The sequence below is a fragment of the Panicum virgatum genome, chromosome 2K (assembly GCF_016808335.1).
Source record: "Panicum virgatum strain AP13 chromosome 2K, P.virgatum_v5, whole genome shotgun sequence".
Lineage (NCBI taxonomy): Eukaryota > Viridiplantae > Streptophyta > Magnoliopsida > Poales > Poaceae > Panicum > Panicum virgatum.
In genome coordinates, this window is record NC_053137.1 from 43,221,683 (window position 1) to 43,249,533 (window position 27,851).

Consider the following 27,851-nt stretch of genomic DNA (forward strand, 5'->3'; position numbering starts at 1 on the left):
CAACAGCCCTATCCTAAGGGTCTCTCTCCACGACCTGCCACCCCTCTGCATTGCGGCAGATGAACTTGGCACAGCAGGGGCAGAAGTCAACGTCCTGGGGTCCTGAAATAATTTAGGTAGCAACAAACCCTGAGCATCTAATACTCAGCAAGACTTACCCGACCAGTGGGTATAACTTAGCCCACATACCTAGACATGCAAGGCTTTCTAGCTGGTGGTTGGTTTTGCAGAAAAATGCGACTAAAGTAACTCCTTACTTTCTTTATTTCAGCTCCAGATTCTATGTAAATCAACCATAATCTAAGCATTTGCATAACCCAACTTTAGCAGACATGGTAGAGCATTAAATAATAGTGCAATGTACTCATCATCATATATATAATCATCCTGCTATCATAAAACTACGATGTGACGCAGTTGATCAAGGTGCTCATATCCGAGAGCGACTGACAACGAATCGATCCGATTTAACCTTGCAAAGTGAACCTAACTAACACGGCACGCGTATGCCCCGTCGGACCACACGCACCAACCATTTCCTCCCCGCCTTGAACTACAGGAACCAGCCCAACGACATATGGTCAGCCGAGCTCAACGTGAGACCACCAAAAGTAAACATATGCATCCCCATTTCTCCGCGACTACTCAACTACCCCAGGAGTTGGGTGCGGGTTCCTGTACTTTCGAAGCAAGGCAGTACTCGGCTTACCGGTTTCGACTACCTCCTACTCCCGGCATGCAGCTAGTACAATTCAAACATGATCAGCAGGGCCAACAACGGTACGGTCCTTAACTGACTCAGACGGAACTAAGACAACCAGAAACCCTATCCTGCTGCCATACCTATATATCCTCATCAATTTCCGTCCCGTCTCAAATTTCCATGCATTCTATATCAATTTCAACAGCTTATGTATTGGAATATAAATATATCTCATAACTCGCGAGTAACCGGAAATTACTCGACTTCTAAATATCATATATCTCGCGAGTGACATGAAATCACTCGACTTCTACCGAGAACTATTAAGCATAGCATTTCTATCGTCCTATACATACTAGTATAACTCAAGGAAACCTAAGGATCATGCAATTAGGGTTCCAAACAATTTCTGAACTTAATGCACTAGTAATAGAGACATATATATGTGTCATAATTTGAAATAATAGGACATGCATCGGGACTTGCCTTCTGGCTGCTGCTCGGTACTAGGGTGAACTGGGCCTTGGGCCGGGTGCTCACAAATCTCCTGCTGCGGCGCTTGCTCTTGCGGCTCCTGTGGCTCCGCGATCACCTCATAAACCACCCCCTCCGCTGCGGATGCTACACATATGCATATGATATAAGGCAATGTAAATATGATGTGCAACTTTAAAATAAATAACCATTGAACGAGTATACTACTAATGATTTATGTTACTTCAAGCAGTTCTGATAAAAAAACCAGTGGCGCCGGATTTGCAAAACCGGTGGCACTGGTTTCGGCACCGGTCAGGCTAAAACCGGTGGCACTGGATTTACCAAACTGGTGCGCCCAGAACGGAAGAGGGGAGGGCTTGGGAAGGTTGAGGGGAATGCTGTGATGCTTACCCCATGCTTAGTTTGCACGGCAAAGGCCGGAGAATGGAGATCGACGCGTGAGGCAAATCTTCAAGCGGCCACGTTAGTGAGGAAGTGGTTTCGGCCGTGGAACGGCTCAAATGAGCTCGGGGATGGGTGGAGGACGAGGTGAGGTAGGTTTGGGTGGGAGGAATCGACGCACGGTGACCGGAGACGACCGAACGGCGATGGGGCGGCTCAACCTTGAGCTAGGGCACGGGAGGAGGAGGAGAATGGAGGAGAGAGAGTTACGACGCCCAAAGGGGATAAGGCGACGTGGTGCATCCTCGGCGCAGCTCGCCGACGGCGACGCGTGGCACGCAGAGATGCGTGCTCTGCCCCTAACCCGCGGAAAAACTGGTGGCACTGGTTTCCAAATCGGTTTTGGTCCAGTCGGACAGAAAAATGCTTAGCTAATGGTTTTGGTCGTGTAAGTTTAACTAATGGCCATGATTAGCTTAATTCTAGGTGATTAACAACTGAGGTGTTACACCCGGCCTGCGCGAACGCGGCCACCATCGCGCGCGGCCATGGCTTTATGGGCGCCGCCGTCCACGCTCGCCTCTCCTCCCCTGAACCCGCTCCGCAGCAACGGCCGACGTGGACGCTCGTCGGCAGCATCACGGCGGGCGCGGGCGCAGTGATTCTGCTCTTCGCCAGCGCTGGGCCCCCGAGGTCCGGGCGGGAGGTCCGGGCGGGCGGCGAGCAGCGGAAGAGCTCGAGTGCCGCCGCGGAGCCCGCGAGGGCCGGGAGTGCCGCGATGGCGTCGTCCGAGGCGAGTGCGGCTGGTGTCGGTGGCGCTGCAGGTGGCGCGGGCGCTCGAGTACTTGCACGACCGGTGCGAGCCGCAGGTGGTGCACGGCGACGTCAAGGCCTCGAACGTGCTCCTGGACGTGTCCATGGCCGCCAAGCTCTGCGACTTCAGGTCGGCGCGGATGGGGTTCTCCGCCGCCGTCCACCCGCAGCCGTCGGCGCGCGCCATGCTGGGCTCGTCGGCAGCACCGCGGCGGCCGCGGCCGCGGCGATTCTACTCTTCGCCGGCGCTGGGCCCCTGAGGTCCGGGAGCGCCGTGATGGCGTCATCCGAGGCGAGCGCGGCGGGGTCACGGCGCCGAGACGACAGGGCCCCCGCGGAGGTTAGGAATGAGATTGGATTGGGCTGGAGTTGGGCCTGCGGGCTGGACAAAAGGCTCGGGTCGGGTGCGGACAGCAGCGTTGGCGTCCACGAGGACCAAAATGGTAAAACTGCTCCTGTGCTAATTTTGTAGTGCCAAAAACAAGAGGACGTGGCCTTCGGGCCGCGTTTGGTAATGAGTCAAATCAAGATTACACAAAAAGACGAATGACCACATGGAGTACTAAATGAAGTTTATTTGCAAAACCTTTTCAGAGATGGGTGTAACTTTTTGAGATGAATCTAATGGTGGTAATTACTTGATGATTTGCTACAGTGATGCTACAGTAACCATCCTCTAATCGCGCGGTCAAAGGCCTCATTAAATTCGTCTCGCGATTTACACGGGGGGTTGCGGAGATGGTTTCGTAATTAGACTTCATTTGATACTCGAAATTAGCGGTCAAAACGTGCTACAGTAATTCCACGAAATAAACCAAACACGGCCATACCCTGCGCCACCCCCCCCCCCCCCCCCCCCCCGCAAGCTCGCGCTGCTGCAGCCAGCCCCCGCGCCCCACCGGCGTGCGCTGCCGCCGCCCGTCCCATGCGGAGCTCGCGCCGCCGCTCGACCCTGTGCTGCGCTCGCGTCCCCGCTGCTGAGCGAGCCTCCGCACGGAGGCGGAACTCGGGCCGCCGCTCCGCCCACTTGCTCGCGCGCTGCAGCCCTCCCCTGTGCGGAGTTCGCGCCGCCGCCCCAAGCATCGCCGGCTTGTGCCGCTGCACCCCGTCCACCGCTCGCTATCGTCGATGCCCCCGCCGGAGCTCGTGCCGGAGCCGAGCGCGCCCGAGATGCCTGCTCATCACGGCGCCAGATGCCATCGAACATGGACGGCTCGGTCCGCTCGATTTTGCGGGATCGAGTCGTCCCGGATATGAAGCACATATTCGCCTGGAGTTGGAGGGGATGGCTCCGTTCCTACGCTCGCGAAGCAAACACAGGTCGGGACGGCGCTCCTGAACCGAATACGATCTTATAAAGCATCCACACCGTGTTGGTTTCCCCAAATCCGAGCCACACCGAGCCCGAGATTCCCCTTCATCCCTAGATTCCCAAAACCATCCCCCACCCGCCTGCTTCATCTCGCCGGAACTCTTCACAGATCAACCTTTGGTGCATCCCTCCTCATCTAAAACGCGCCACTTATCTTGCTCGGCGCGCGGAATCAGTAGGGACAAGTTGCACGATGTAAGTGCCTACTCGCTTGCTTGCTGTTAATGGTATTGCTCACGGAGCAGTTCGATTCGAGTTTCTACTATACGTCTAACTGCAGTGGGTTAAGTTCAGCCCGAAATTATCCATTGTACCCCTCCTTAATGATAGCATCTAAGCTAGTTAACTCTATTTCAATCTTAAAATAACTCCTAAGCCAACATCTATAGACAAATCAGGGCCTTTTTATGTCTTTCATTCTAAGCCAACACCTATAGACAAATCAGGGCCTTTTTATGTCTTTCATTCTGACTTCTCTTCTTTCTCATCATGTATGTGGCAGTTTCTTACCATCATCAGTGTGTTGTTTACGAATTCTTTATCGACCGTTGTCATTACCCTTTTGTTTTAATAAATGTATGGTAGACAAGACAACAGTATCGTGAAAGGTTAGTCCGATAGGTTCAGTAGTTCTGTTTGGGCATGCTCATTTATCTTCATTGATCCATCTTTTTACCGCATATATTTGGTTTAATTGGATTCTTGCTGTTTTCCGACCTTTTATGTTGTGCGCTCTGTGCTGATTCTAACCAGCTGCTTGGAAGTAAGAACTGCTTGCTGATATTTTCACCACTTTCTGATTTGCTATACAACACTTGTTGCTTCCGAGCCTTTTACATTTATATGCAGAGTCAGGTCAATTTTACGCTGAATCCCCATCAAAATGCATACTGTTAGATAATATTTAATATTGATGTATTGTCACTCATCCTGAGAAAATAGAAGTTAACAAGGTACTTTCCGTTTCTGTTTTCTTATTCATGCTGGGGCATTATATCAAACCTTTCAACAATGAGCTGCTCTACTTACGTTTGCATTTACTTTCTGCTTCAGGACTCCAAAAACCCTGAAAAAAAGTGGGGGGATCGATTGCACTAGAGGCTTGAGTAGGGAGCAGAGAGCTATTAGCAGAAGTTTCAAAAAGCTTGAGTCGTCTCTGACTTCAAGTTGTAGCAATGGCCCAAAAAGCTCGAGCGATGACCTGAAAGGCTCTGGGACATCGATAAAACCAAAACTCTTGAGTGATAATGAGAAATGCATTATGAGACTGGCAAAACAAATGCTAAAACGTGAGTTACAGATTTTGAACTTGTTGGTTCTTCCTTTCCTTGCACATATTGTTTATTAAAACACTGATTGTGGTGGATCATGTTCATTACTTAGATGATGAGATTCACAGTCGGCTGGTTGATGCTGAGAAAAAACGATGCGCTGCTCGGGTAGCACAGTTTGACATGCTTCCTGAACGAGTTGTTTCAAAAACTCCTTTTGAAGAGAAACCATTTGGCCATCTAGTCCAACCTGGGATGACATTTTATGATACCAGTGCGAATCATATGCAATATGTGTCCTCCACTGTTGTCTCGCTTGCTTTGTTTGATGGTGATTATGCTGCTATATCCTTATGAATTTTATGCAGAACTATTCATGTCACAAAGGAACTGAAATGATACCTTTTTATGCAGAACCATTTCTATTTTACAAAATTAGTTCGCATTAAAAGAGCACGGCTTGAAGATATTCCTTTTTTTTCTAGAAGCATGCATAACTTGAGTTTTCTTTAGATGGGAAGGCTGCAGAGCTTGATTGGACAAATTGATTACCCTACATTGTGCAAGTAGCAGTTCCCATTCCCATATACAACACAAGAGGTTAACTAAATAGATTTCCAGTAACAGGTCAACTGAAAAGGCATAGACACATAGTAGTTAGATGTGGATCAACTTGAGCAAGGTAATGCCGCTATCTGAACACTGTCCTGAATCCTAATGCAACTAAGAAAACTTCTGTTTCAGAATTTAACTGAACAACCTTTTGATATATGAATAAGTGAGCACGGTAATTGAATAGTACACCAAATTTGGATTTAACATGTCATCAGTGTGGCAAAGAGATTCTCTCACACTTGTCCAGAAGACGTTTTCAAAATAAATCATCATCTGAGAAGGCTTATCGACAATTAATTTCCAATGAAAATCTGAAATCATCTCAAAAAGTAATAGCTGTAGGACGTGATGCTTGTGAAGGACTATTAATGGGCACAAGTGGTGAAGTGAAGCCTGCAAACGAGGACAGCAAACTTATCTGTGAAGAACTTAGGTTGTCCAATTGTGAAATCAATAAGGTACTGTGGTCAACTTCTCTTGCTGTTTTTGTATATGGTAGCTATAGTTGCATCAGATTCTGAGTTATCCTCTTTAATCATACATTTGCTCTCTAGTAAACTTTCCTGGACGTTGCTGCTGACCAAGTTATCTCCATTTAGTCCATGGAAAAGGGCATGTATCTTGAGTAGGACAAGAAGATACTCCCTCCTTCCCTGTTTATAAGGCATACACGTATATTAAGATTCAAACCTTGTCATCTTTGACCAATAATTTGACTATTAAATTTTTATTTTTATAATGCAAATTTCATATGATTGGATTCATAATCAAATATATTTTACAATGATTATAAGTTTATAATCAAAAGTGATATAATATATAATAAATAAATGGTCAAAGTGTTATTTAGAAGACCGTGTCATGTTCCACCATGCCTTATAAACGGGGAAGGAGGGAGTAGTATACTAACGAGAACGCAACGCAGTACTAGCATAGCGAGACCGAGATACCATTTCCTCGTCTTCTTCTCTGCGGCCGTTGTGATTGGGACTATCGCACTGTCGATCCATACCTACAAAAAAAAGAACTAAATCATCCACCTCCATCTACACGACCCCTTCCGAAAGAGACGACCAAACGAACTGACCGAAATCAAAATCTGTGGAGAAAAACAAGCACTCGTGTACTAACTGCCAAAAGGAACACCAAGAACGGGAGAAAGTGCATACCGATTTCTACAGCTCCACCCTCCACGACACGAGAGGGATGGAGCGATTGAATGACGGGCGAGTAGACCAGGACTCCGTGCGGCGGCGGCGGCGGCGGCGGCGGCGGCGGCTCGGAATCAGGGGAGATGGAGAAGGAAATGTGGCATATCTGCCGCGGCGGCGGAAGGAGAAACGAGTCGATTGCAATGGAGGGGAAAAGAGGGTTTTTATATTTTTACCATTACGGTGAATTGCATCAGATTATCATCTTTAGAATGACACCTACAACTATACCAGCAGAGAAAAATTTAACTTACAATTTTACCACTTTTGCGTATGTGACATGCCACACAGACAAGACACGCTGGCGCCCAGTCAGCTTGGTGGTGTGAAATGTCCTCCCTACCCGTGACCTCCCTCTACTCTCCGACAGCTGGGCCCCGCAGATGCTCTCACTGTCAGGTGGACCCCACTTATCAGATTTGTCTTCTACCTCTAGCACCGGCTTAGTCGCTGAGCTCCTCCCGTCCCTCTCCTCTCCGCTCCCCGCGGCCTCATAGGGAGCAGCCGTGCAGCCTCGTGGGGAGCCCGTTCGGGAGCGGCCGCCGCCAAGGACGGCCGCTCGAGCGGAGCCGCAACCCAGCTGACGAGTGAACATCAAACACAAAAAAGAATTAATCAAAATCTTCCTCTCAAATCCATCAAACTAGCACACAGAGATAAAATCAGCCAACAAATCAAGCTTGCTGGTAGTCGAATCGCAAGTTCCTTGCCGGATCGACCTAACTAGCATCCTAATTGAAAGTTTCTCTTCATTTGTATACACCCCGAGCTCTGCTCAAGCCACCGGCCACGGCCTCGCGAGCACGCGACGGCGTGCGGCCACGCGAGCGCGCGGCGACCTGGCGGGCTCCGCTCGAGCCGCGGCCTCACGAGCACGCGATTGCGGTGGCCAGCGGGCCTCACGAGCATGCGGTGGCTTAGAGTGGAGCCCGAGGTGCGGGAGGAGACGGTGGCCGTGCTGCACGCTCGAGCGCGGGCGCGGCGGGAGGTGACGAGCTCGCGTGCTCGGCTGGGGCGGGCGGGCCCATTTCGGATGGATGGTTTTGGATTGGCAACTATCCGCCAAATGCCACTGTCGTCATCCGTCCTTGCCACATGGTTTTGGATCGGCAATTAGATCGCTTTGGATTGGCATTTTGGCGAATCTGGTTGGCGAGCCCCGCGAGACCCGCGCCGCCGCCGCCGACTGAGGCGGCGGGGGCAGGCGCGCCTGGCGGAGCTAGCCGGTCCGGGCTTCAGGTGGCCCTTGGACCTCGGTCTTCAGGTGCCGGAGGTAGGAGATAGAACTTACATGTGGGGCCCACATGGGGGTGAGATGAGCTGCAGGACCCAACTGTCGGAGAGGGGGAGAGAGGGGCAAACCAGGGGCAGGAAAGACATTTCATCTGAGCCAGCTGACAGGGTGCCACTGTGTTGGGCTGGCGTGGCGTGCCACATCAGCAAATGTGGTAAAATTGTAACTCAAATTTCTCTCCACTGGTATAGTTGTAGGTGTCATTTTAAGAGTGATAATTTGATGAGCGACATCCGTTATAACAGTAAAAATGTAAAAACCCCAGGAAAAGAGGGGGAGGGGGGGGGAAGCTTTTACCTTCCCGCCGCTTTCGTCTCGCTCCCAGCCGCCGTGCCGCGAAATCCAATAATGTGTTCAGTCTCTGATTTTTTTTTATTTTCTTTTTTTTAGATTTTGTTCAGTATCTGAATGGCTTCAGACCTGCATGATCTGGGCTTAATTTTCTGCGCCCGTTTGTTAGTTTGTTACCACGAGCGCTTCTCCCTTCTTACATTTTTTTTCTTTTTATTGTATCGCACAAGGAATTTTGAGTGGGAAAGGAAGCTGAGCCATACGAGACTGCGATAAACATCTTGTAGCGGTATAGTAAAAGGATAATTGAGCATGCGTGTTGTCATACCACTACTACAATAATTTTAACCGGCATCCAAAACGCCTCCGATCCAAAGTCACGATTAATCAGACCATTTTCGAGGCGTTTTGAATGCCCGACTCGATTAATAAAATAAAAAAACAAAAAAAATCCAACGAGCGCGTCAATGGAGCCTGCTGAGCCCATCGATGAGGCCCACCAAGCACATCCAAGCGCCGCCAGCCTCCCTGAGCCGCCACTGGCTAGATTTGACCCGTGCATCCTATATATCTTCCGGAAGATTTTTTCTTCCCCATCTTCCGATGTTTGAGATCCGTGCAAGCAATCACAACCATCGGATCCATCCAAACCCTAGCTTCCTCTCTCCTCAACGTTGAAAGCCCTTGTTTGGTTTTGGTAATTGAGTGACAACTTAGGTGGACTAATAAGTGTTTATGTTGAGATACACAGGAGATTAGTCCACACAAAGACACTAGTATGAGCAACATGTGCCATGGAGGAGAAATGGCTAAGGGTTGATGCTATGCTCATATAGTGTGATCGAGGAGCTCATTGCATATGAGACATGACATGGAGTTATGTGACCAAAGTGGAGAAGATCAAGACAAGGCTTGGCTTGATGGACCGGTTGCAATGGAGAAGGGCAAGTCAAGGCTTTGAAGCGAGGGACCGCGAGGCGGTGAAGCTTGGGCAAGATTTGGCGCCGATGGACCGAGGCAACGGTGAAGAGCGAGCAAGGTCAAGATCGATGTACCAAAGAGGTCATGTGATGATATGGAGTGGATCATATCATTTAAGGAAGATCAAGCCAAGTGTTGACTCATGAAGATGATCAAAAGGCTTGATGGAAGTTTGGTGCTTGTGTGGCATCAACATTTGGTAAGATGAAATGGAATGCGCAAGGCAAAGGTATGACTTGTAGGGCATTTCATTTCACCGGTCAAAGGTTGTGTAGAGAAGTGCATGACCGGATTTAGGATAGATGGCCGTACTATCAAGAGGGGCAAACTTGTTTGCATATCGGTCATCTAGTGCCACTTGAGCGATCTAACATTGCGATGTTGCTAAGATCGAGTGGCGTGGTGAGATCAAGTGAAAATCCTTTGTAAACATTTGTGAAATGCTAACACACATGCACATGGTGTTGCTCACGTGGTGGTGTTGGCACATTTGCAAAGGAGAAAGAGTTGGAGTTGATGTTGATCAACTCTGGGATGCAACTAAGGTTGAGGGCTGACTGAGTAACGGCGGACAGTCCGCACACGAGGGGCGGACAGTCCGCGACCGTTCCAGAGAGCTTGCAAAGTCTCTGGTGGGCTCGCGGACGGTCCGGCCCAGGTGGGCGGACGGTCCGCCACTTTGTTTCAAAGTTGTACCAGAAAGGGTATCTCTCTGGTGGGGTTCAAAGTTGAACGGCGGACAGTCCGCCCTTGGGACGAGGACGGTCCGCAGGCTAAACTTAGATTTGTACCAGAGAGGTTGTTTCTCTGGCTTGGGCTAAAAAGTGAACTGCGGACGGTCCGCCCTTGGGGCGCGGACGGTCCGCAGGCTAATTCGTTTTTTTGTCCAGAGACGTTTTCGTTTCTGGTGGGTTGCACGATGTGAAGGGCGGACGGTCCGTCTCAGGGGTGCGGACGGTCCGCCCCTCAAACTTTAAGTTTGTCCAGAGACGCTGTCTCTCTGAGTGCTCAGAGTATCTGAACTGCGGACGGTCCGCCAATAGGACGCGGACAGTCCGCGAAAGCTCTAACGGTCGACTCTGACACATAATCATTGCAGATCTAGCCGTTGGGTTTGAATGGCGGACAGTCCGGTTTTTGTGAGGCGGACAGTCCGCGAAAACTCAGTTTTCACGGGATTTGAGTGTAACGGCTAGTTTGGGGCCACCCTCTATAAATAGAGGGTGTGGCCGGCCATTTGAGTAGGTTTAGCACCTTGGGGACTTGGTGTCCATGTGTGAGAGTGCTTGAGAGCCCTCTACTCACTCTAACTTGATAGTGATCATCCGATTGAGTGAGAGAGCGATTCTAGTGCGTTTGCGTTGAGAGATTGCATCGAGTGGCACTAGGTGATTGTGTTGCAAGCCGGTGCGCTTGTTACTCTTGGAGGTTGCCACCTCCTAGACGGCTTGGTGGCAAGAGGCTCCGTTGAAGCCCGCAAGAAGTTTGTGCGGTGCTCCGGAGAAGAGTTTGTGAGGGGTTTTGTGCTCACCCCGCGGGAGCCGCGAAGAGTAACTCTAGTTGAGCGAGACTTGAAGAGCAACAAGTGGTTCGGCCGGATCATGTGCTAGAGCTCGGTGTGAGCACTCCACGTGGGAGAGTGTGACTTGAGAGTCACCACTAGCAAGAGGATCGGCGGCAACCTTGGAGCTTGTCTCAACGGGGATTAGCTTGGTGGCAACCAAGTGAACCTCGGGATAAAAATCACCGTGTCAACTTTGTCTACTCTTCTCGGTGGTTTGTGTTCTCCAAATCACAAGCATTGTATTTACATTCTTCTATATCTTGTGCTTGTGTAGTTGCTCTCTAGTGATTAGTTAGCTTGTGTAGCTTGCTAATCAACTTCTTGCTTGTGTAGCTAGAAGTAGAGATCCTAGTGTAACTAGTTAGCTTGTGTAGCTTAATTAGTTGCTCTTGCTTAGATTGTGTAGCTAAGCAAGTTGAGCACTTGGATTTGGATTGTGTATCCTTGTCCTTGAGCATCTAGTGAGCTTAGGTTTGGTCTTGTGCTTTTGCTCATTAGATTTGTTTAGGAGCTCCCCCGGTTTGTGAAGTACTAGTGCTTAAGCTTGTGTGTCTTGGCATTAGAATTGTTAGGAGAGCTCTTACTAGCTTGGCACTCCATTTGCTTTGTGTAGGATCCTTTTTGGAGGTGCCTTAGAGTCATAGTTAGAGGGGTGAAGTCTTGGCTAAGCGAATAGTTTCAATTCCGCATAAGTTTCGGTTAGCCGGCGTAATTAATTTTACAAAGGACTATTCACCCCCCCTCTAGTCCGCCATCTCGACCCTACAAGTGGTATCAGAGCCGAGGTCTCTCATTTGTGGTCCTTACCGACCCGAGAGGATGGCGACTTATGGGCTAGATGTTGAGTGTCCACATATTTTTGATGGCACACACTTTGCACGATGGAAAAATTGGATGATATGCAATTTTAAATTTATTTGCCCTCAAATGTGGTGGATGGTGGATGTAGGTTTTTCTCATGTGTTAGATGAAGGAAATCTAACTCCAACACAAGAGAAATGCCTAGATCTAGACATCCAAGCTACTAACATCTTGTTTAGATCTTTGCATAATTGCATTCTTGGTGAGATCATGGACAAGGAAACCGCCCATGAGATTTGGAGTTATCTAAATGAGAAATATGGGGCGGCCTCCGATGATCATGATGATTATAAGACCAAGGAGGAAGTGCATGAGGATGATGAGCACATCCATGACATGGTGGTTGTGGAAGATTGCTCCACTTCATGGTCAAGTGATGACGATGATAATCAATCTACAACAAGTTCACTTGACATGATTGATGATGATTCAAGTGTTGCAAATTATGATTCTACTCCAAGCACACTTGATGATCAAGTTGGCTCATGCACGGATGATATTGCTACGTCAAGCTTATCTCCATCATCACATTGCTTCATGTCACAAGGTGACACAAAGGTATCAAATTGCAATGTGATTGATCCTAATTCATATGATGAGCTCTTGAATAGATATGCTAGCATGACCAAATTATTTGAGGAAGTGTTAGCCAAAACAATCAAATTTGAAAAAGAAAACTCTTTTCTCAAAGACACATGTGAACAACAAAAGCATCTACTTTATGTCATGAGTTGTTCACATGAGGAGTTAAAATTGACTCATGAGGAGCTTAGTGTTGCTCATGAGAACTTGGTACTAGACCATGCTTTACTCACTAGCAAGCTTTGTAATAAAGGAATTAAAACTAGTGAGAGCTCATCACATGGGTCAAATGATCAATTGCAAAATATTGCTAACCCTTGTGATGTAGGCAAGAAACATGTATCCACCTCTTGTGATGATTTATTGTCTATGCCATGTACTTCACATATAGATGCTTGTTCTTCTTCTACTATGCAATATGAGACTAACCTTGTAGAAGAAAACAAAGAGCTCCAAAGTCAAGTGAAGTATTTAAGCAACAAGATAGAGAGATGGACAAAATCAAAAGTCACCCTTGAAAGCATAATCAAAAATCAAAGAAGTTTCGGTGACATGAGTGGCATTGGTTCCAACAAGAGCAAAGCCAAAGGCAAGAAATGGGGCAAAAATAAATATAATAGAAAGATGAAGAAGCAAGAAGAAATGAAGCTATCTCATTTCATGTGCTTTCAATGCCATGAGATGGGACATCTTGCAAATGGTTGCCCCAACAAAGAAAAGCTAAAGTTAAAGAAGGAAGAAGAGAAGCTTAAACATATCAAATGCTTCAAGTGCCGCACTTGGGGTCACCTCACCTCAATGTGCCCAACCAAGCAATTGGTGAAGCAACAAGAACCTCAACCAAAGCCACAAGTTGAGCAAGAGAAGGCACCCCAACCTCAAGTCAAGATCAACCATGATGATCAAGTTGATGACTTGAAGATGATGAAAAAGAGAACAAGAAGGGGTGGCAAGGCAAGAACAAGGCATCCAACTCACATTCAAGATGCCAAGAAGTTGAGCAAGAACAAGATTCAAGAGAAGAATCCACATGCTCACATCAAGTGCCATAGTTGTGCAATATTGGGTCACCTAGCTTCGGGTTGCCCAAACAAGTTTGAGAAGAAGGCTCAAGCAAACAATGAGAAGCAAGGCAATGAGAAGCATCAAATGAGTAAGGAAGAAAAGGCTCAACAAAAGAGAAGATGCTACTTATGCCGGGAAAGGGGACACATGGCTTATTCATGTCCCTTAGGTAACAATTCTAAGCCTATTTCAATTGATGCAAATATTATGCTTAGAAAGGATGGTAATGGTACCTCATTTGTTAGTATTGCAAAACATCCCGCTATTCATACTAAGGCATTGCCAAAGTATGTTGCTCCTAACTTGAGAGGACCCAACCTAGTTTGGGTACCATCAAAATGTGGATAAATATGTGTAGGTACCAATGACATTGGAGGCTTGACTCAATTGGTTTTATCTTGTTCATCATGTGATTGAGTCAAGTAATTAAAGCCTAGTTCTATTCTCATCCCAATGTCAAATCAAAACAATGAAGTCCAAGTACTACAACATACAAATATCTTATTCTAGTTGTGATGATTTGTAGAAAATATTTGATGTTTTGCAAATTTATTTGAATTGAATCTTGTTTTGGATGAAAAATCATTTTGCATATTGGAAAATGAGTTAAATGTCATTTACTTCTCAAATATGGCTTGAAAACTAGTTCTTATGACATTTGGTTCTTTTGTGCATCCCTTGGTTCAAAATTCTGAATTTTTGAGGTATTTATGGGGTATTTATGAGTTTTCTTGATTTTACTCGAATTATTTTTGATTTCTCATTCTTTCTCACTCATATTAGTCTTTGGATAGTGTTCATGCTAATTTTGATATTTTTGGAATTTTATATGAGCATTGATCCCAATTCAAAGTTGAAATTGTGAAATTTTGAAAAATTCTGGGCTGTCTGAAATTTGGTAGTGCGGACAGTCCGCGGGTAAGAGGCGGACGGTCCGCCGTTAATGAGACTTGTTTACCAGAGGCTCTGATCAGCAGAAAATTCAAGCGCGGACAGTCCGCCCATGAATCGCGGACGGTCCGCCAGATGCACCGGTAAGCTTCGGTTACACCGATGATATGCCCACTATGCAAGCGCGGACGGTCCGCCAAGTATACCGCGGACGGTCCGCCTGAGACAAGTTGAATCTGCCCAGAAAAGTGACAAATATTGGATTAATCTTGAGTCACTTAAATTGAAAGGTCCTCAAGTTGATCATCTTTACAAGTGGTTGAGGAACCTAGGTTTGGTTTTGAAATAATCTAGAAGCGTGACGAGTATTGGGTACAAGGCCTTTTGATTGTGAAGTATTTTTGGCACACTTTTAGTACTCAAGTTGAGAATCAAGACCAACCTCAAGTAGAAAGAAAAGGACTTAGAGCAGACTCCAAAATTACTCATCATAACAAGTCCATTGTCTGATCAATCAACTAAATTCATCTCAAATGAGTGTCAAGAATGGTTCTTGGATAGATCACTTCTCCCTAGAGAGGGACCAAGCCGCCCAACAATGGGATTGACAAGCAAGGTGCTTGGAAGGCCAATATGGAAGTGGTGATCTAGAGTCATTGGAGATTCTTAGTTGAAAATATCAAATGAGTTGATCAAAAAAAAAAAAACAAGCAACACCCAAAGTAGAGAGATTCATGAAAATTCAAGTGATATTCAAATGGTATTCTCTCATGCAAGCAAGGATCAAAGAGATGAAGTAAGCCAACCACAACAAGATAGTGCATTTGATGATAAAGGATATTTATTTCATATGGGAGAAGAATGGTTTTCATATTGACATTCATTATCTTCACCAAGCTATTATAATTGGACTTCATGATACTAGTTGGAGAGCTAAATTGGAATCTAATGACTATCCTCTACTCCAACATAGCAAGGTGAAATTGCTTGACATATGCATTCATACTATGCTAAGGACATGATTAATGCATATAGTCATATATAGTGATCATTCATGAAAAATAAAATAAATTTAAATGTTTTATGATGCCACTATTGCTTCTATGCTCGATATGATCTAGTGGTAACATATGACATGTTCATGAGCTAGTAAACCCAAGTAGTTGATCTAGAAAATGAGCTTTCAAGTGTTTAACTCAACATTGTCAAGATAACCCTTAGAATGAGGTGTGAAGAAGCTTGTCATTGGTTCAAACCGAGTTGAATTATTTGGGCAAGTAGTCTAGATCAAGTCAAAAAGAAAGAAGCTCATGGAAACAATCTAGTTCAAGAATTGGTTATCAATGTCAAATTCCACAAGGTGATCCATCATAATTTTACAAATGATACTAGATTCAACAAAAGGTATATCATTGTATCTCTGCAAGTGATATACATGGTCATACAAGTGGTACTCATTCAAGTAGATCTAGTACAACAATGGTGGTTCCACAAGTGATCCTCAACTTTAAGTGATCAATTCAAATCAAGAAAGCTATCCTCATCAAGAAGAGCTCAAGATTCAAGTAGATTGACAAAACTCTTTGACATAGGGGGAGGAGCCCCACTACAAAGTATCAAGGTCAAGGATCCTACTAGTATCCTACATGTGGCATTTCAAGGTGATCTTCATGCTTCCACATGTTGTTACAAGTGGTGTCAATTCCAATCAAATTGAAAGTGTCCATCAAAAATGAAGATTCAAGACTCAACCATCTACCCAAGTCCAACTCTTTGTATCAAACCACAAACGCTTCATATGATTGCCTACAAGGGGTATTCAAGTGGTAACCCTATAACTACAAGAGGTACAACCTCAAGTGGTAGCCATTGATCTTCACATGGCCAATTTCATGTGGCTTCGGCCCTTTTTATGGTCATTGATGACAAAGGGGGAGAGAAATGAACAAAGATATGAATTATCCTTGGATGACAAAGGGAGAGATGAGATGAGAGTGCGATCATGGACATGGATCAAGAGGGGCAATATTGAGGAGGATCAATATTCTTGGACAAGAGGAGCACACAAGTAGGGGGAGCAAGCTCATGAACTTAGTTGTTTGCATTTGATATGTGCATATTCATGTGCTTGCTTGCATTTGCATAAGTTTTAAAATTTTTATATGCATTGCTTGTGTGTGATGTATGCTAGTCATAGAACTTAATTGATGATTTGATAACTAGCATGCATAGATTGTAGCTAGACATTTTTTTTACAAATGGATCAAGAGCCTTGCTAATATTGTTGATCTCATGAAGCATCTTGAGTTTTTGATGAATGTCTAGTTACTCATTGATGCTAAGGAATGAACTTCAAGGATGAAAATCAAGTTGGTATCACGCTTCAAAGGTTTATCCCATATACCTTAGCATCACTTAGTAGTGATAACAATCCCACAAATTTCATATTTATGCATGTGTGTGAGTTTAAAACCAAATCTCTTGAGCACACATGTAGGGGGAGTTATCACTACCAAGTCGGATTTTTATGGTGCTTATCCAATCTTTTACAAGTAGTCTTAATGGTGGATAAGAAACATAAAATCCAAACCAAGTTAGCCATTTACACGTGTGTGAAGTGCTAGCTTGGAATATGCTTAATTTCCATATCTTTGTAGAGTTGTCATCAATTACCAAAAAGGGGGAGATTGAAAGCCCTTGTTTGGTTTTGGTAATTGAGTGACAACTTAGGTGGACTAATAAGTGTTTATGTTGAGATACACAGGAGATTAGTCCACACAAAGACACTAGTATGATCAACATGTGCCATGGAGGAGAAATGGCTAAGGGTTGATGCTATGCTCATATAGTGTGATCGAGGAGCTCATTGCATATGAGACATGACATGGAGTTATGTGACCAAAGTGGAGAAGATCAAGACAAGGCTTGGCTTGATGGACCGGTTGCAATGGAGAAGGGCAAGTCAAGGCTTTGAAGCGAGGGACCGCGAGGCGGTGAAGCTTGGGCAAGATTTGGCGCCGATGGACCGAGGCAACGGTGAAGAGCGAGCAAGGTCAAGATCGATGTACCAAAGAGGTCATGTGATGATATGGAGTGGATCATATCATTTAAGGAAGATCAAGCCAAGTGTTGACTCATGAAGATGATCAAAAGGCTTGATGGAAGTTTGGTGCTTGTGTGGCATCAACATTTGGTAAGATGAAATGGAATGCGCAAGGCAAAGGTATGACTTGTAGGGCATTTCATTTCACCGGTCAAAGGTTGTGTAGAGAAGTGCATGACCGGATTTAGGATAGATGGCCGTACTATCAAGAGGGGCAAACTTGTTTGCATATCGGTCATCTAGTGCCACTTGAGCGATCTAACATTGCGATGTTGCTAAGATCGAGTGGCGTGGTGAGATCAAGTGAAAATCCTTTGTAAACATTTGTGAAATGCTAACACACATGCACATGGTGTTGCTCACGTGGTGGTGTTGGCACATTTGCAAAGGAGAAAGAGTTGGAGTTGATGTTGATCAACTCTGGGATGCAACTAAGGTTGAGGGCTGACTGAGTAACGGCGGACAGTCCGCACACGAGGGGCGGACAGTCCGCGACCGTTCCAGAGAGCTTGCAAAGTCTCTGGTGGGCTCGCGGACGGTCCGGCCCAGGTGGGCGGACGGTCCGCCACTTTGTTTCAAAGTTGTACCAGAAAGGGTATCTCTCTGGTGGGGTTCAAAGTTGAACGGCGGACAGTCCGCCCTTGGGACGAGGACGGTCCGCAGGCTAAACTTAGATTTGTACCAGAGAGGTTGTTTCTCTGGCTTGGGCTAAAAAGTGAACTGCGGACGGTCCGCCCTTGGGGCGCGGACGGTCCGCAGGCTAATTCGTTTTTTTGTCCAGAGACGTTTTCGTTTCTGGTGGGTTGCACGATGTGAAGGGCGGACGGTCCGTCTCAGGGGTGCGGACGGTCCGCCCCTCAAACTTTAAGTTTGTCCAGAGACGCTGTCTCTCTGAGTGCTCAGAGTATCTGAACTGCGGACGGTCCGCCAATAGGACGCGGACAGTCCGCGAAAGCTCTAACGGTCGACTCTGACACATAATCATTGCAGATCTAGCCGTTGGGTTTGAATGGCGGACAGTCCGGTTTTTGTGAGGCGGACAGTCCGCGAAAACTCAGTTTTCACGGGATTTGAGTGTAACGGCTAGTTTGGGGCCACCCTCTATAAATAGAGGGTGTGGCCGGCCATTTGAGTAGGTTTAGCACCTTGGGGACTTGGTGTCCATGTGTGAGAGTGCTTGAGAGCCCTCTACTCACTCTAACTTGATAGTGATCATCCGATTGAGTGAGAGAGCGATTCTAGTGCGTTTGCGTTGAGAGATTGCATCGAGTGGCACTAGGTGATTGTGTTGCAAGCCGGTGCGCTTGTTACTCTTGGAGGTTGCCACCTCCTAGACGGCTTGGTGGCAAGAGGCTCCGTTGAAGCCCGCAAGAAGTTTGTGCGGTGCTCCGGAGAAGAGTTTGTGAGGGGTTTTGTGCTCACCCCGCGGGAGCCGCGAAGAGTAACTCTAGTTGAGCGAGACTTGAAGAGCAACAAGTGGTTCGGCCGGATCATGTGCTAGAGCTCGGTGTGAGCACTCCACGTGGGAGAGTGTGACTTGAGAGTCACCACTAGCAAGAGGATCGGCGGCAACCTTGGAGCTTGTCTCAACGGGGATTAGCTTGGTGGCAACCAAGTGAACCTCGGGATAAAAATCACCGTGTCAACTTTGTCTACTCTTCTCGGTGGTTTGCGTTCTCCAAATCACAAGCATTGTATTTACATTCTTCTATATCTTATGCTTGTGTAGTTGCTCTCTAGTGATTAGTTAGCTTGTGTAGCTTGCTAATCAACTTCTTGCTTGTGTAGCTAGAAGTAGAGATCCTAGTGTAACTAGTTAGCTTGTGTAGCTTAATTAGTTGCTCTTGCTTAGATTGTGTAGCTAAGCAAGTTGAGCACTTGGATTTGGATTGTGTATCCTTGTCCTTGAGCATCTAGTGAGCTTAGGTTTGGCCTTGTGCTTTTGCTCATTAGATTTGTTTAGGAGCTCCCCCGGTTTGTGAAGTACTAGTGCTTAAGCTTGTGTGTCTTGGCATTAGAATTGTTAGGAGAGCTCTTACTAGCTTGGCACTCCATTTGCTTTGTGTAGGATCCTTTTTGGAGGTGCCTTAGAGTCATAGTTAGAGGGGTGAAGTCTTGGCTAAGCGAATAGTTTCAATTCCGCATAAGTTTCGGTTAGCCGGCGTAATTAATTTTACAAAGGACTATTCACCCCCCCTCTAGTCCGCCATCTCGACCCTACAAACGTACCTCTCTTCTCTCTCATGTTTGTGCCGCTGCCGCCGGCGCCTGCCCGCTGTGCGCCGCCACCGCATGCTCGCACCCCCTCCGCCGCCCCTGCCGCGTGCCACCTGCGCCGCCACCTGCTCGCGCTGCCCGCCGCGTGCTGCCTGCTCGTGGCGCCATCCTCCTCCACCCGCCTGCTCGCGGCGCGCGCTGCCTGCGCCCGCCATCTGCAGCCTCCTCGGCCGCCTGCTGCTGCACAGCCACTGCACCGCCGCCGGAGTCGGAGAAGATGAAGGAAGTTGTTGGGTTCAACATTTTTAAAATATTGATTCAACATTATTGAAATATTGGTTCAACATTTCTCAATTGTTGAATCAACATTTTCGAAATGATGGTTCAACATTTTCGAAATATTTGTTCAACATTTTTTTCAATAAATGGGCCTTAGTGGGCTTTATAGATAACTTCCTTAACTATCTTCAATTAGATGTATAGGAGCCCCTCATTTGACCTCCCTACACCGCCACCGGCATCGGGGAGAGGTGCGCTGCCGCCGTTGCCGCCGGATCCGGCCTCCCTGCGGCGCCACCAGCCGGAGCCAGCTGCCCTGCGCCGCCACCGGTGAAGGGAGTGTCGCCACCGATGAAGAGGAGCGTCGCCGCCACCGCAGCCTGGTGGGCCTGCCCGATGGGAGAGAGAGGGAGGGCACGCGGAGACGGTGACGTACATGCTCCATGCCCCCGGCGGTCGGGGCCGTGCCCGCGCCGGCAGCCTGGGAGGGAGAGACGGCGGCGGTGGTTGAGGGAGAGTGAGGGGCGTCGGTGGTGGCTGAGGGAGAGGGAGGGAGGGCGGCGACTGAGGGAGAGGGAGAGAGAGTGAGGGGAAAAACCCTAAGTCCTTTATATATATAGACCCGATAGATGAGTGAGATTCGGGCTTTGGGTTGGGTCAGATTTTTTGCGGGCCTTATAAAATAACCGCCTCTGTTAATTGATTTACCGAGGCGGTGTCGTTACAATGACTACCTCGATAAATAAAAATTCACCGATGCGGTTATATTACACTGTCCGCTTCGGTTAATTGATTTCAGGAGGCGAGGGGAGCGACGAATCTACGCTGGCGATGGAGGCGAGGCTAGGGTTTGTGGGGTCGGAGGAGGCGTGCGAGGGGAGCAGAGCGGAGGAGGCAAAGAGGCGGCGAGTGAGCGGGCTAGATAGGGTTTATCCTTGAGGAGCCAGGCATCGCAAATTATATACAGGGAGGCGCTCGGGCTCTCGGGCCTCCTGGGCCTTGCGTGTGATTGGACTTGGTCGACGGTCGAATAGTAATTGTGACGCCTCGGCACGGCATGACGGCCGTACTAGCGTGATCATGCCGTTTAATTTCGTGTTGGGCCAAAAAGCCTGGGCTGTGGCTGGCCCACAAACCTCGGGCTAGACGGAAAACTATATTTCTGAGTGCCATTAGTTACAGAAATGATCATGCACAAAGCTATATAATGTATGGCATCCATACAATTTTTTTTTTTTTGAAAATAGCATCCATACAAAAATGAATCTGAATCTGAACGGCCAGTGGCCAATCCCCTGCAGTAGACTAGTAGTAGGCCTAGGGACTGGGAGGAGGCACTCCGGCTATTCAGTACTCACTCGTCTCCGTCCCCCTGATGACACCGGGCCGTTTTCCTGCAGCAACTCAGGCCTGGCGGCCGGACCTGCAGAGCTGCAGGCTGCAGCTGCCCGCCGGCCATGCCTGCCGCCGCACGCATCCACGGCCGGCGGCCCGCATGCAGCCTGCCCGCGTCGCGCTCTCGCGCTCGCCGCGCCACCGGTCCGACTCACCATCCGCATTGCATCTGAAAATGCCTGACTGATTTGACGACCGGCCGGGGCCGCCGGGGCCGGGCCGTGTCCAGATCATTGTGCTGAGGATTTATCGGCCGTGGGCTGTGTCCAGATTCTAGAGCGCTAGCTGCACGCCGAAACAGGCTGGGTAGGCCTGTCTGTCGCTATCTTTTGGAGGAGCAATAAGGCTTGGACGATAGATACACACTACAGATCGGCCGATCTCAATCCTTGTTAATTAATTAGTCCCTAACCAGCATACGGCCACGCTTCCCGTTTTGCATCCAATTTGCAACGATCGATCGGCATCACCATCATCATCGATGCATATATACATAAAGAATCTCCTTTAATTTGCTTGGCGGTTCCATTAGGCGAGCTCTAAGGGCGCACGGTAAAGCGCCCCCACCCTACTTAGGGGGGCTTTGGGGGAGCGTGCGCTCCAACAGCTCCCCCTAAACAGGGGGAGAGATGAAACTCCCCCATGTATGGAGGGAGTTGTAATCTCCCCCTATACTCTAATCACGCTATTTATTTATAATAAAAAAATTTATTTGGGTCCCGTAATATGATAATAATACGTATTATGGTAGTACAAATACGATATGATTTTTTTATAATTTAAAAATGATAAATAAATGATTAATGAATGGAGTATAGTGTATAGGGGAATGGATTGAGGGAATGGTTGGAGAGGAGAATTTATAGGGGGAGGAATTTTTTGGAGGGAGGTAGTAAAATATAGTAGAAAGTACGTTTAGGGGGAGTTGGATTGGGGAACCGTTGGAGAGAGCCTTACGACCCACACACACACCCGGTTAGCTTAGCGTGCATTACGCGTGCCATTATGATCCATCTGCGCCATCATCATCGATTGATTCGATTTCATCATCATGCGGGTGCCGACGAATCCTCTTGCCGAGCCCCAGGCCCCCAGCAAGCATGCAGCAGGCATGCCGTATCAATGCAAATCGTCCAAAGCCTCTCGCTTTCTTCAGCATCCATCGTGGCAGCCAAAGCTGCTGGTGGAATGAATTAAAGCCGCAGCAGGGAGCTCGATCATCAGCTCGTGGCCATGCAGCAGCATGCGCGTCTGCGAGTGCGAGATAGATGATGCCTCGATGATTGAGACGGCGACCTCATGCCTGCGCCGTACGTATACGTATGCGTATCTTGGGCGGCCCACACATCGATCCCATGCCTTTTCAAAAAAAAAAAAACATCGATCCCATGCGGCATCGGTGTCGTTCATCAGTGGCACGTAGTAGCTGCTTCTAGCTGTTTGCATTGCCGGCCGCGCACACGATCAAGATCTGCGTGCCGCTACCTGGAGATCGGAGGCGTCTGCTTTAATTTTGTATACAGGCCACCCCCCCACACGCGGTGTCATGTGTGGGCTACGGCATGCGGCACGATGCGAGTAGTAGTGAATCTAATATCCTGTCGTGTACGGATACGTTAAAACGGACCATACCGCGCGGGAGGGCAGTATGTCAATACATGTAGCTCATCCACTCCCACATTGCAATAATTGAACCTATAGCTAGAGATGTACTTCAATTCATACTAGAGAGGCAATTAAGGCTTCATCCTCCATCATAATACTACTACTACAAAGCAGATTTTAGGGACAGATAAAACCGTATTTTTATGAACGGATCCAAAACCCGCCTCTAATTTTTGCTCCAACAAATTCTTTTTCGAGGGGCGGGTGGGGGATGACCCGCCGCCTACAAATAATTTTTTTAAAAAATAAAATTTTATTTAAATGAAAACATATAGGAGAACATATCCAAAAAAGATGATTTTTTACCATAAGCCTGCTATGACATGTAGAAATTTAAAATAATATCAAATCTATATTTCAATGTATGTAATGATTAAAAATGTGAAACCATAATGTATCTCACTCTACTCTCTTATACAACTCAAGACTTATTTTATTTGTGCTTTACACACTCATAATTATTATATAAACTGAAATATACTTTTGATATTTTTCTTTTTTCTATAGATAAAAATAGGTCTATGGTAAAAATTTCACTTATTTGAAGTGTTTTGCTATTTTTCTCGACTTAAATATATTTCTGGAAGAAGTTGGAAAATCATTTGTAGGGGCCGGCGAGGCCCCCACCCGCCCCTACAAAGGACATTCCAATTTATTCTAAAAATCAATTTAATTCATAGAAAACACCCGGAAACTTCAGGTATACGTCCGGATACTCTGGACACATGTTCGGACATCCGATCTAATACTCGGAGACTCCGGTATAGTCCGGATACTTCGGACACATGTTCGGACATCCGATCGAATACCTAGAGACTTCAGGTATATGTCCGGATACTCCAGACATATGTTCAGACATCCGATACTCTGTGTATATGTCCGGATACTCCAGAGTATTCTGCTAACCTGCCCCTATAAATTTACTGAATAAGTTCAAAAAAACACTTTTAGGGGCGGGTGAGGGGATGACCCGCCCCTAAAATGCCATTTGTAGGGGAGGGTTATTTTTAGAGGCGGGTGTTGACGCAAATCTCGGTCAACACACAAGAGCACTCGAACGTGCGAGTCGCAAACGGACCGAATAGCCGTGGGGCTACGTAGACCGGTCAGACCGGTTGAGCAAACCGGTCAGACCGGTTCCTAGGGTTTCGCTGGAATCGGTCGTCTCGATGGATAAGTATCACACTTACGTGGTGAAGAGCGGCAAGATTTACGAGCAAACCAGCAAAGGATAACCAACGCGCTTACGTGACGAAGAACGACTAGTTTACGAGCAAACTAGCAAAGGCCGTCGAAGCTCTCGCCCGGGAGGGACCCCGTCAGGGTGTGAACGTCGCCGGACGTGCCCTAGGTCGACCAGCGAGCTTAGGACGCCATCAATGGCCGTAGAGATCACGATGGACAGCAAGGGAGATTGGAAAAGACTAGAGTTTAGAGGTAAAAAGTAGATGCATAATGTTTTGTTCGATTGGGTGTGTCTCAATCGGCCATAGCCCTTTTTATTTATACGGTGAGAAGGTCTGTACCCGTGGGAGGTCAAAAATATGTTACAAACCGACCTAGAATTAAATTATAATTCTAATTCGGACTAATATGCTAAAAACCGGTCAGACCGGTCACCAAATCCGGTCAGACCGGACTCCTCATGCTGCACAGCAGCTAAAACCGGTCAGACCGGTCCCCAAATCCGGCCAGACCGGTTTTGCCCAGATAGGCGAACTTCCTAGCGCTATAACTCCTACACTCGGACTCCGAATTAGGCGATCCATATGTCCGTTTCGATCATCTCGACAAGGGCTTCGTCTTGGTGCATTAAAACCCATGTTTTGACCTCATATTGATTCCTTTTTGTGCCCATCTTTGTCTCATTGATGAAATCATATCCAGAATATCCCAAAACGATCTGCATATCCTGCACAATGGTCATATATGCCAAACTTACAAAATAATAAGAATTAATATTGAATTGGCTATTTTGGCCTTTATCTTGCCTACTTCAGGTCATGCCAATTTTGAGTGTCAACAGCGGGTTGGTTACTATAGTAGCCGAGCACCATTTATAGAAACGGGTGAAATTTTGGTTCATCTCTAAAGAAAAGTCGAGATGTTCCTACAAATCATTTTTGTAGTAGTGTAATATCAGCATGTCATGCAACAGAGGGGATTAACATCATCGTTGCTGAATATAGTCGTTGATCCACTTTAAACCTGCAAGCTCCAACAACTATTCCCACATTTGTTGTCGGGCTAACACCCTTCATCGATCGTGGTTAATCTAAGTCCCGCTAGCTAACCATAAACCCTAACCTCTCGCAACTAGCAGTGTGCCGTCACCTGGGAGACACCATACCAGTAGGCAGTAGGTCTTTACAGTCTTTATTATCCACGACACATTACGCCGCCACATGGCTTAACCCCCTATACGCCACTTTGCATGAGGATCTCCCTAAAGGAAGAGAAAAAACAAAAGAATCGCAAAGAAAGGTTGCACAGCAGCACAGCCCATGGACGCCGCTGCTGCTGCCACCGCCGCCGCGCGGTGGGTGCAGCCGGATGGGGAGCAGCTGCCTCCCCACGCCGCGCAAAAGAAGCCACCGCCCCCGCTCCAAATATTCCCCCCATATCATGCGGCCTTTTGACCGTTCAATCACCCAGGAGCCCAGGGCCCCGGCACCACCACTCCTGCATCACCAGCGGCTCGGGTCGTGCGATCGCTGCGACCGGACGAGCTCGCTCGCTCGCCTCGGCGTCGCGTCGGCACCGCACCACCCGCTCGTGAGCAGCAGGCGGAAAGGCAGCACGAGCTAGCGCACGTACGCGAGGGAGCGGGACCAAAAGGAGAGCAGCCAGCCAGCCAGCCAGGAGCCAGCCAGCGCCTCTTTTGATTTGATCCGCCTTTGCCACTGCCAGCAGAGACCCAGATGCAGCAGTGGCGACCTCTGAATCCGGATTTCCTGAAAGCAAAGCTGCAGATACGAGCGTACATACTGCTGCTCGAGCACAGTCAGGCAATCTCTGAATTTTTTTCTCTCCTCTGCTCCTGCTCTCTGCAGATGTCATTGGCAACCGTCTGAACATCTGCAAGCAACTTGTGCGTGCTGCGAACCTCTGAACTGTCGTCCTCTGAAATACCTGAAGAATGTGAAACGGCAGGTCCTCAATCGTTTAGTCGATCAGCATCCGTTTCACTGTCCAGGTGCAGCTGTGGGAAAGAAAGAGATACTATTGCAGTGCTACATCTACGGATCGCATGCATATGCATGGTGTATCTGCGGTCCGAGACATCTAGGCTTTCATCGTTTGTCTTTCCGGTCATGGGATTCCAAAGCTGTCTGACCATGGCCTTTTCTTGTGTGGCAAAGCGCAATGTTGAATCGGTAAAGCTGTATCCCGAAAGCCGGGCCTCCATGCAGCTTGAAGCATTGGATTCAGCTCCCGATGCCGGCTCAGCCGTTCGATGAGCCGGATTCGTGCATCTTGACCGTCTGATTTTCTATACCATGTGGTGCAAGGGGAATTTTAACACAAAAAACAGTACTCTGAACTGAACGAGTGTTTTTTATTTCTCCTACCAAAGTTGGTGAAACTTATTTCCAAGGCCTCAAAGTTGCTTTTTTTCCTCCCTCTTTTGAGAAAAGATGAGGGGTTTTCACCTCTCCTAGAAAGTGAATGAAGGACTTCTCAAGATCTACCCCCTGACAAAAAAAAAGCAGCTGCAAAAACTGCAGCATCTCCGGTATCTGTAGTAGTATGTACCACTCAATTGTTTTTCCGGTACAAGACTTTTCTCCATCCATTCGGGCCATTCATTCACGAGAAAAAGAAACAGAACATACCAAAAACTGAGAAAATATGCAGATTCACAGCAGCAGATTGCAAAAAAAGGGGTTGGAGATCTGTAGTGGGGCTCCAAGGTCATGGCCTCATTTGTACATTAGGGCAAAGCATGCCTGCCACAGATCATCAAAGATTGGTGGCATGTTGCACCCCATGCCATGGCCGTATGACTGCCCCGTGTGTGGAGGTCATGTCATTTCACCCAGCTTGCAGATAGATGGTTGCTAGCTGTACTGGGTGGGTAAACTCCCTTTCAGAAACACTGAAAAGAAGGATCAAAAGACATGACAAACTGCCCCTGTTAATGGGCACCTCCAATGATTCCCCATAGCCACTACTGTTGACCACTATTGTAAATGCTGTTGAACAGCTATGATGGGGGGTTAGTGTATCACATATTGATGTGTTGTTCCTCCTAGGGGACTGGGAGTTTGCAACTTTGCATAGAGTGGTGCCCTGCTTATATATTATCAGATTGTGGATATTGTAATCTATACACATCGGTTCAAACTGCTAATTCATTAATCGTTAATTGAAAGCAATAATATGGATGTCATTGTGTAGATTACTTGTTTCATCTGTTAATAGGGAGAAAAGTGATGTAAAGTTGAGCCATCCATGCAGTGCATGTCTACTTCCTACAGCGCTTTATCCGTGTAGCAATCACCTAACCTACTAGCTACATGCATTCAACAATCATGTGATGAGGTACAGCTATTTGTTTGACATTGTGGGTTCATTAGCTAGCAAATTTTCATAGTGTCAGACTATTTAATTTCTTGCTGTCTGAGACACTTCCTGTTAGGATGTGTTTGGTTCACGAGCTGGGATGGAGTCGCTCCATTCAATGTGGGGATGGAGCCATCCTAGATAGGGAATATTCCCGTCAGATCCGTGACGGATCCATCTCGCAAAATTGATCGAACGCAGTGATCCCACTTCCACGGCGTCTCTCGCCGTGA

At 47.3% G+C, this 27,851-nt stretch overlaps 1 protein-coding gene across 3 annotated transcripts; it reads left to right on the forward strand.

Moving 5' to 3' along the window:
- Positions 1–3,260: 3,260 nt before the first annotated feature.
- On the forward strand, positions 3,261–5,451 carry LOC120678634. Of its 3 annotated transcripts, none has more exons than XR_005676670.1 (3): positions 3,261–4,720; positions 4,821–5,056; positions 5,151–5,447. XR_005676670.1 is itself a non-coding variant. In XM_039959888.1 (3 exons), exons 1-3 carry the CDS (start codon positions 3,321–3,323, stop codon positions 5,393–5,395), a joined length of 876 nt encoding a protein of 291 aa, XP_039815822.1. In that variant the 5' UTR covers positions 3,261–3,320; the 3' UTR covers positions 5,396–5,451. The 3 variants fall into 3 exon arrangements, 1 of the variants encoding a protein (XP_039815822.1); XR_005676667.1 differs by having other exon boundaries at positions 3,261–3,962; XM_039959888.1 differs by having other exon boundaries at positions 3,261–3,715; positions 5,151–5,451.
- Positions 5,452–27,851: the final 22,400 nt, after the last annotated feature.

Bases quoted from the DNA above. Each gene is read 5' to 3' on its own strand.
- LOC120678634 (XM_039959888.1), top strand. From the start codon at position 3,321: ATGCGGAGCTCGCGCCGCCGCTCGACCCTGTGCTGCGCTCGCGTCCCC. The intron at 3,716-4,820 runs GTCGGGACGGCG...TTTCTGCTTCAG, and splicing joins CGCTCGCGAAGCAAACACAG to GACTCCAAAAACCCTGAAAA. The intron at 5,057-5,150 runs GTGAGTTACAGA...TTCATTACTTAG, and splicing joins GGCAAAACAAATGCTAAAAC to ATGATGAGATTCACAGTCGG.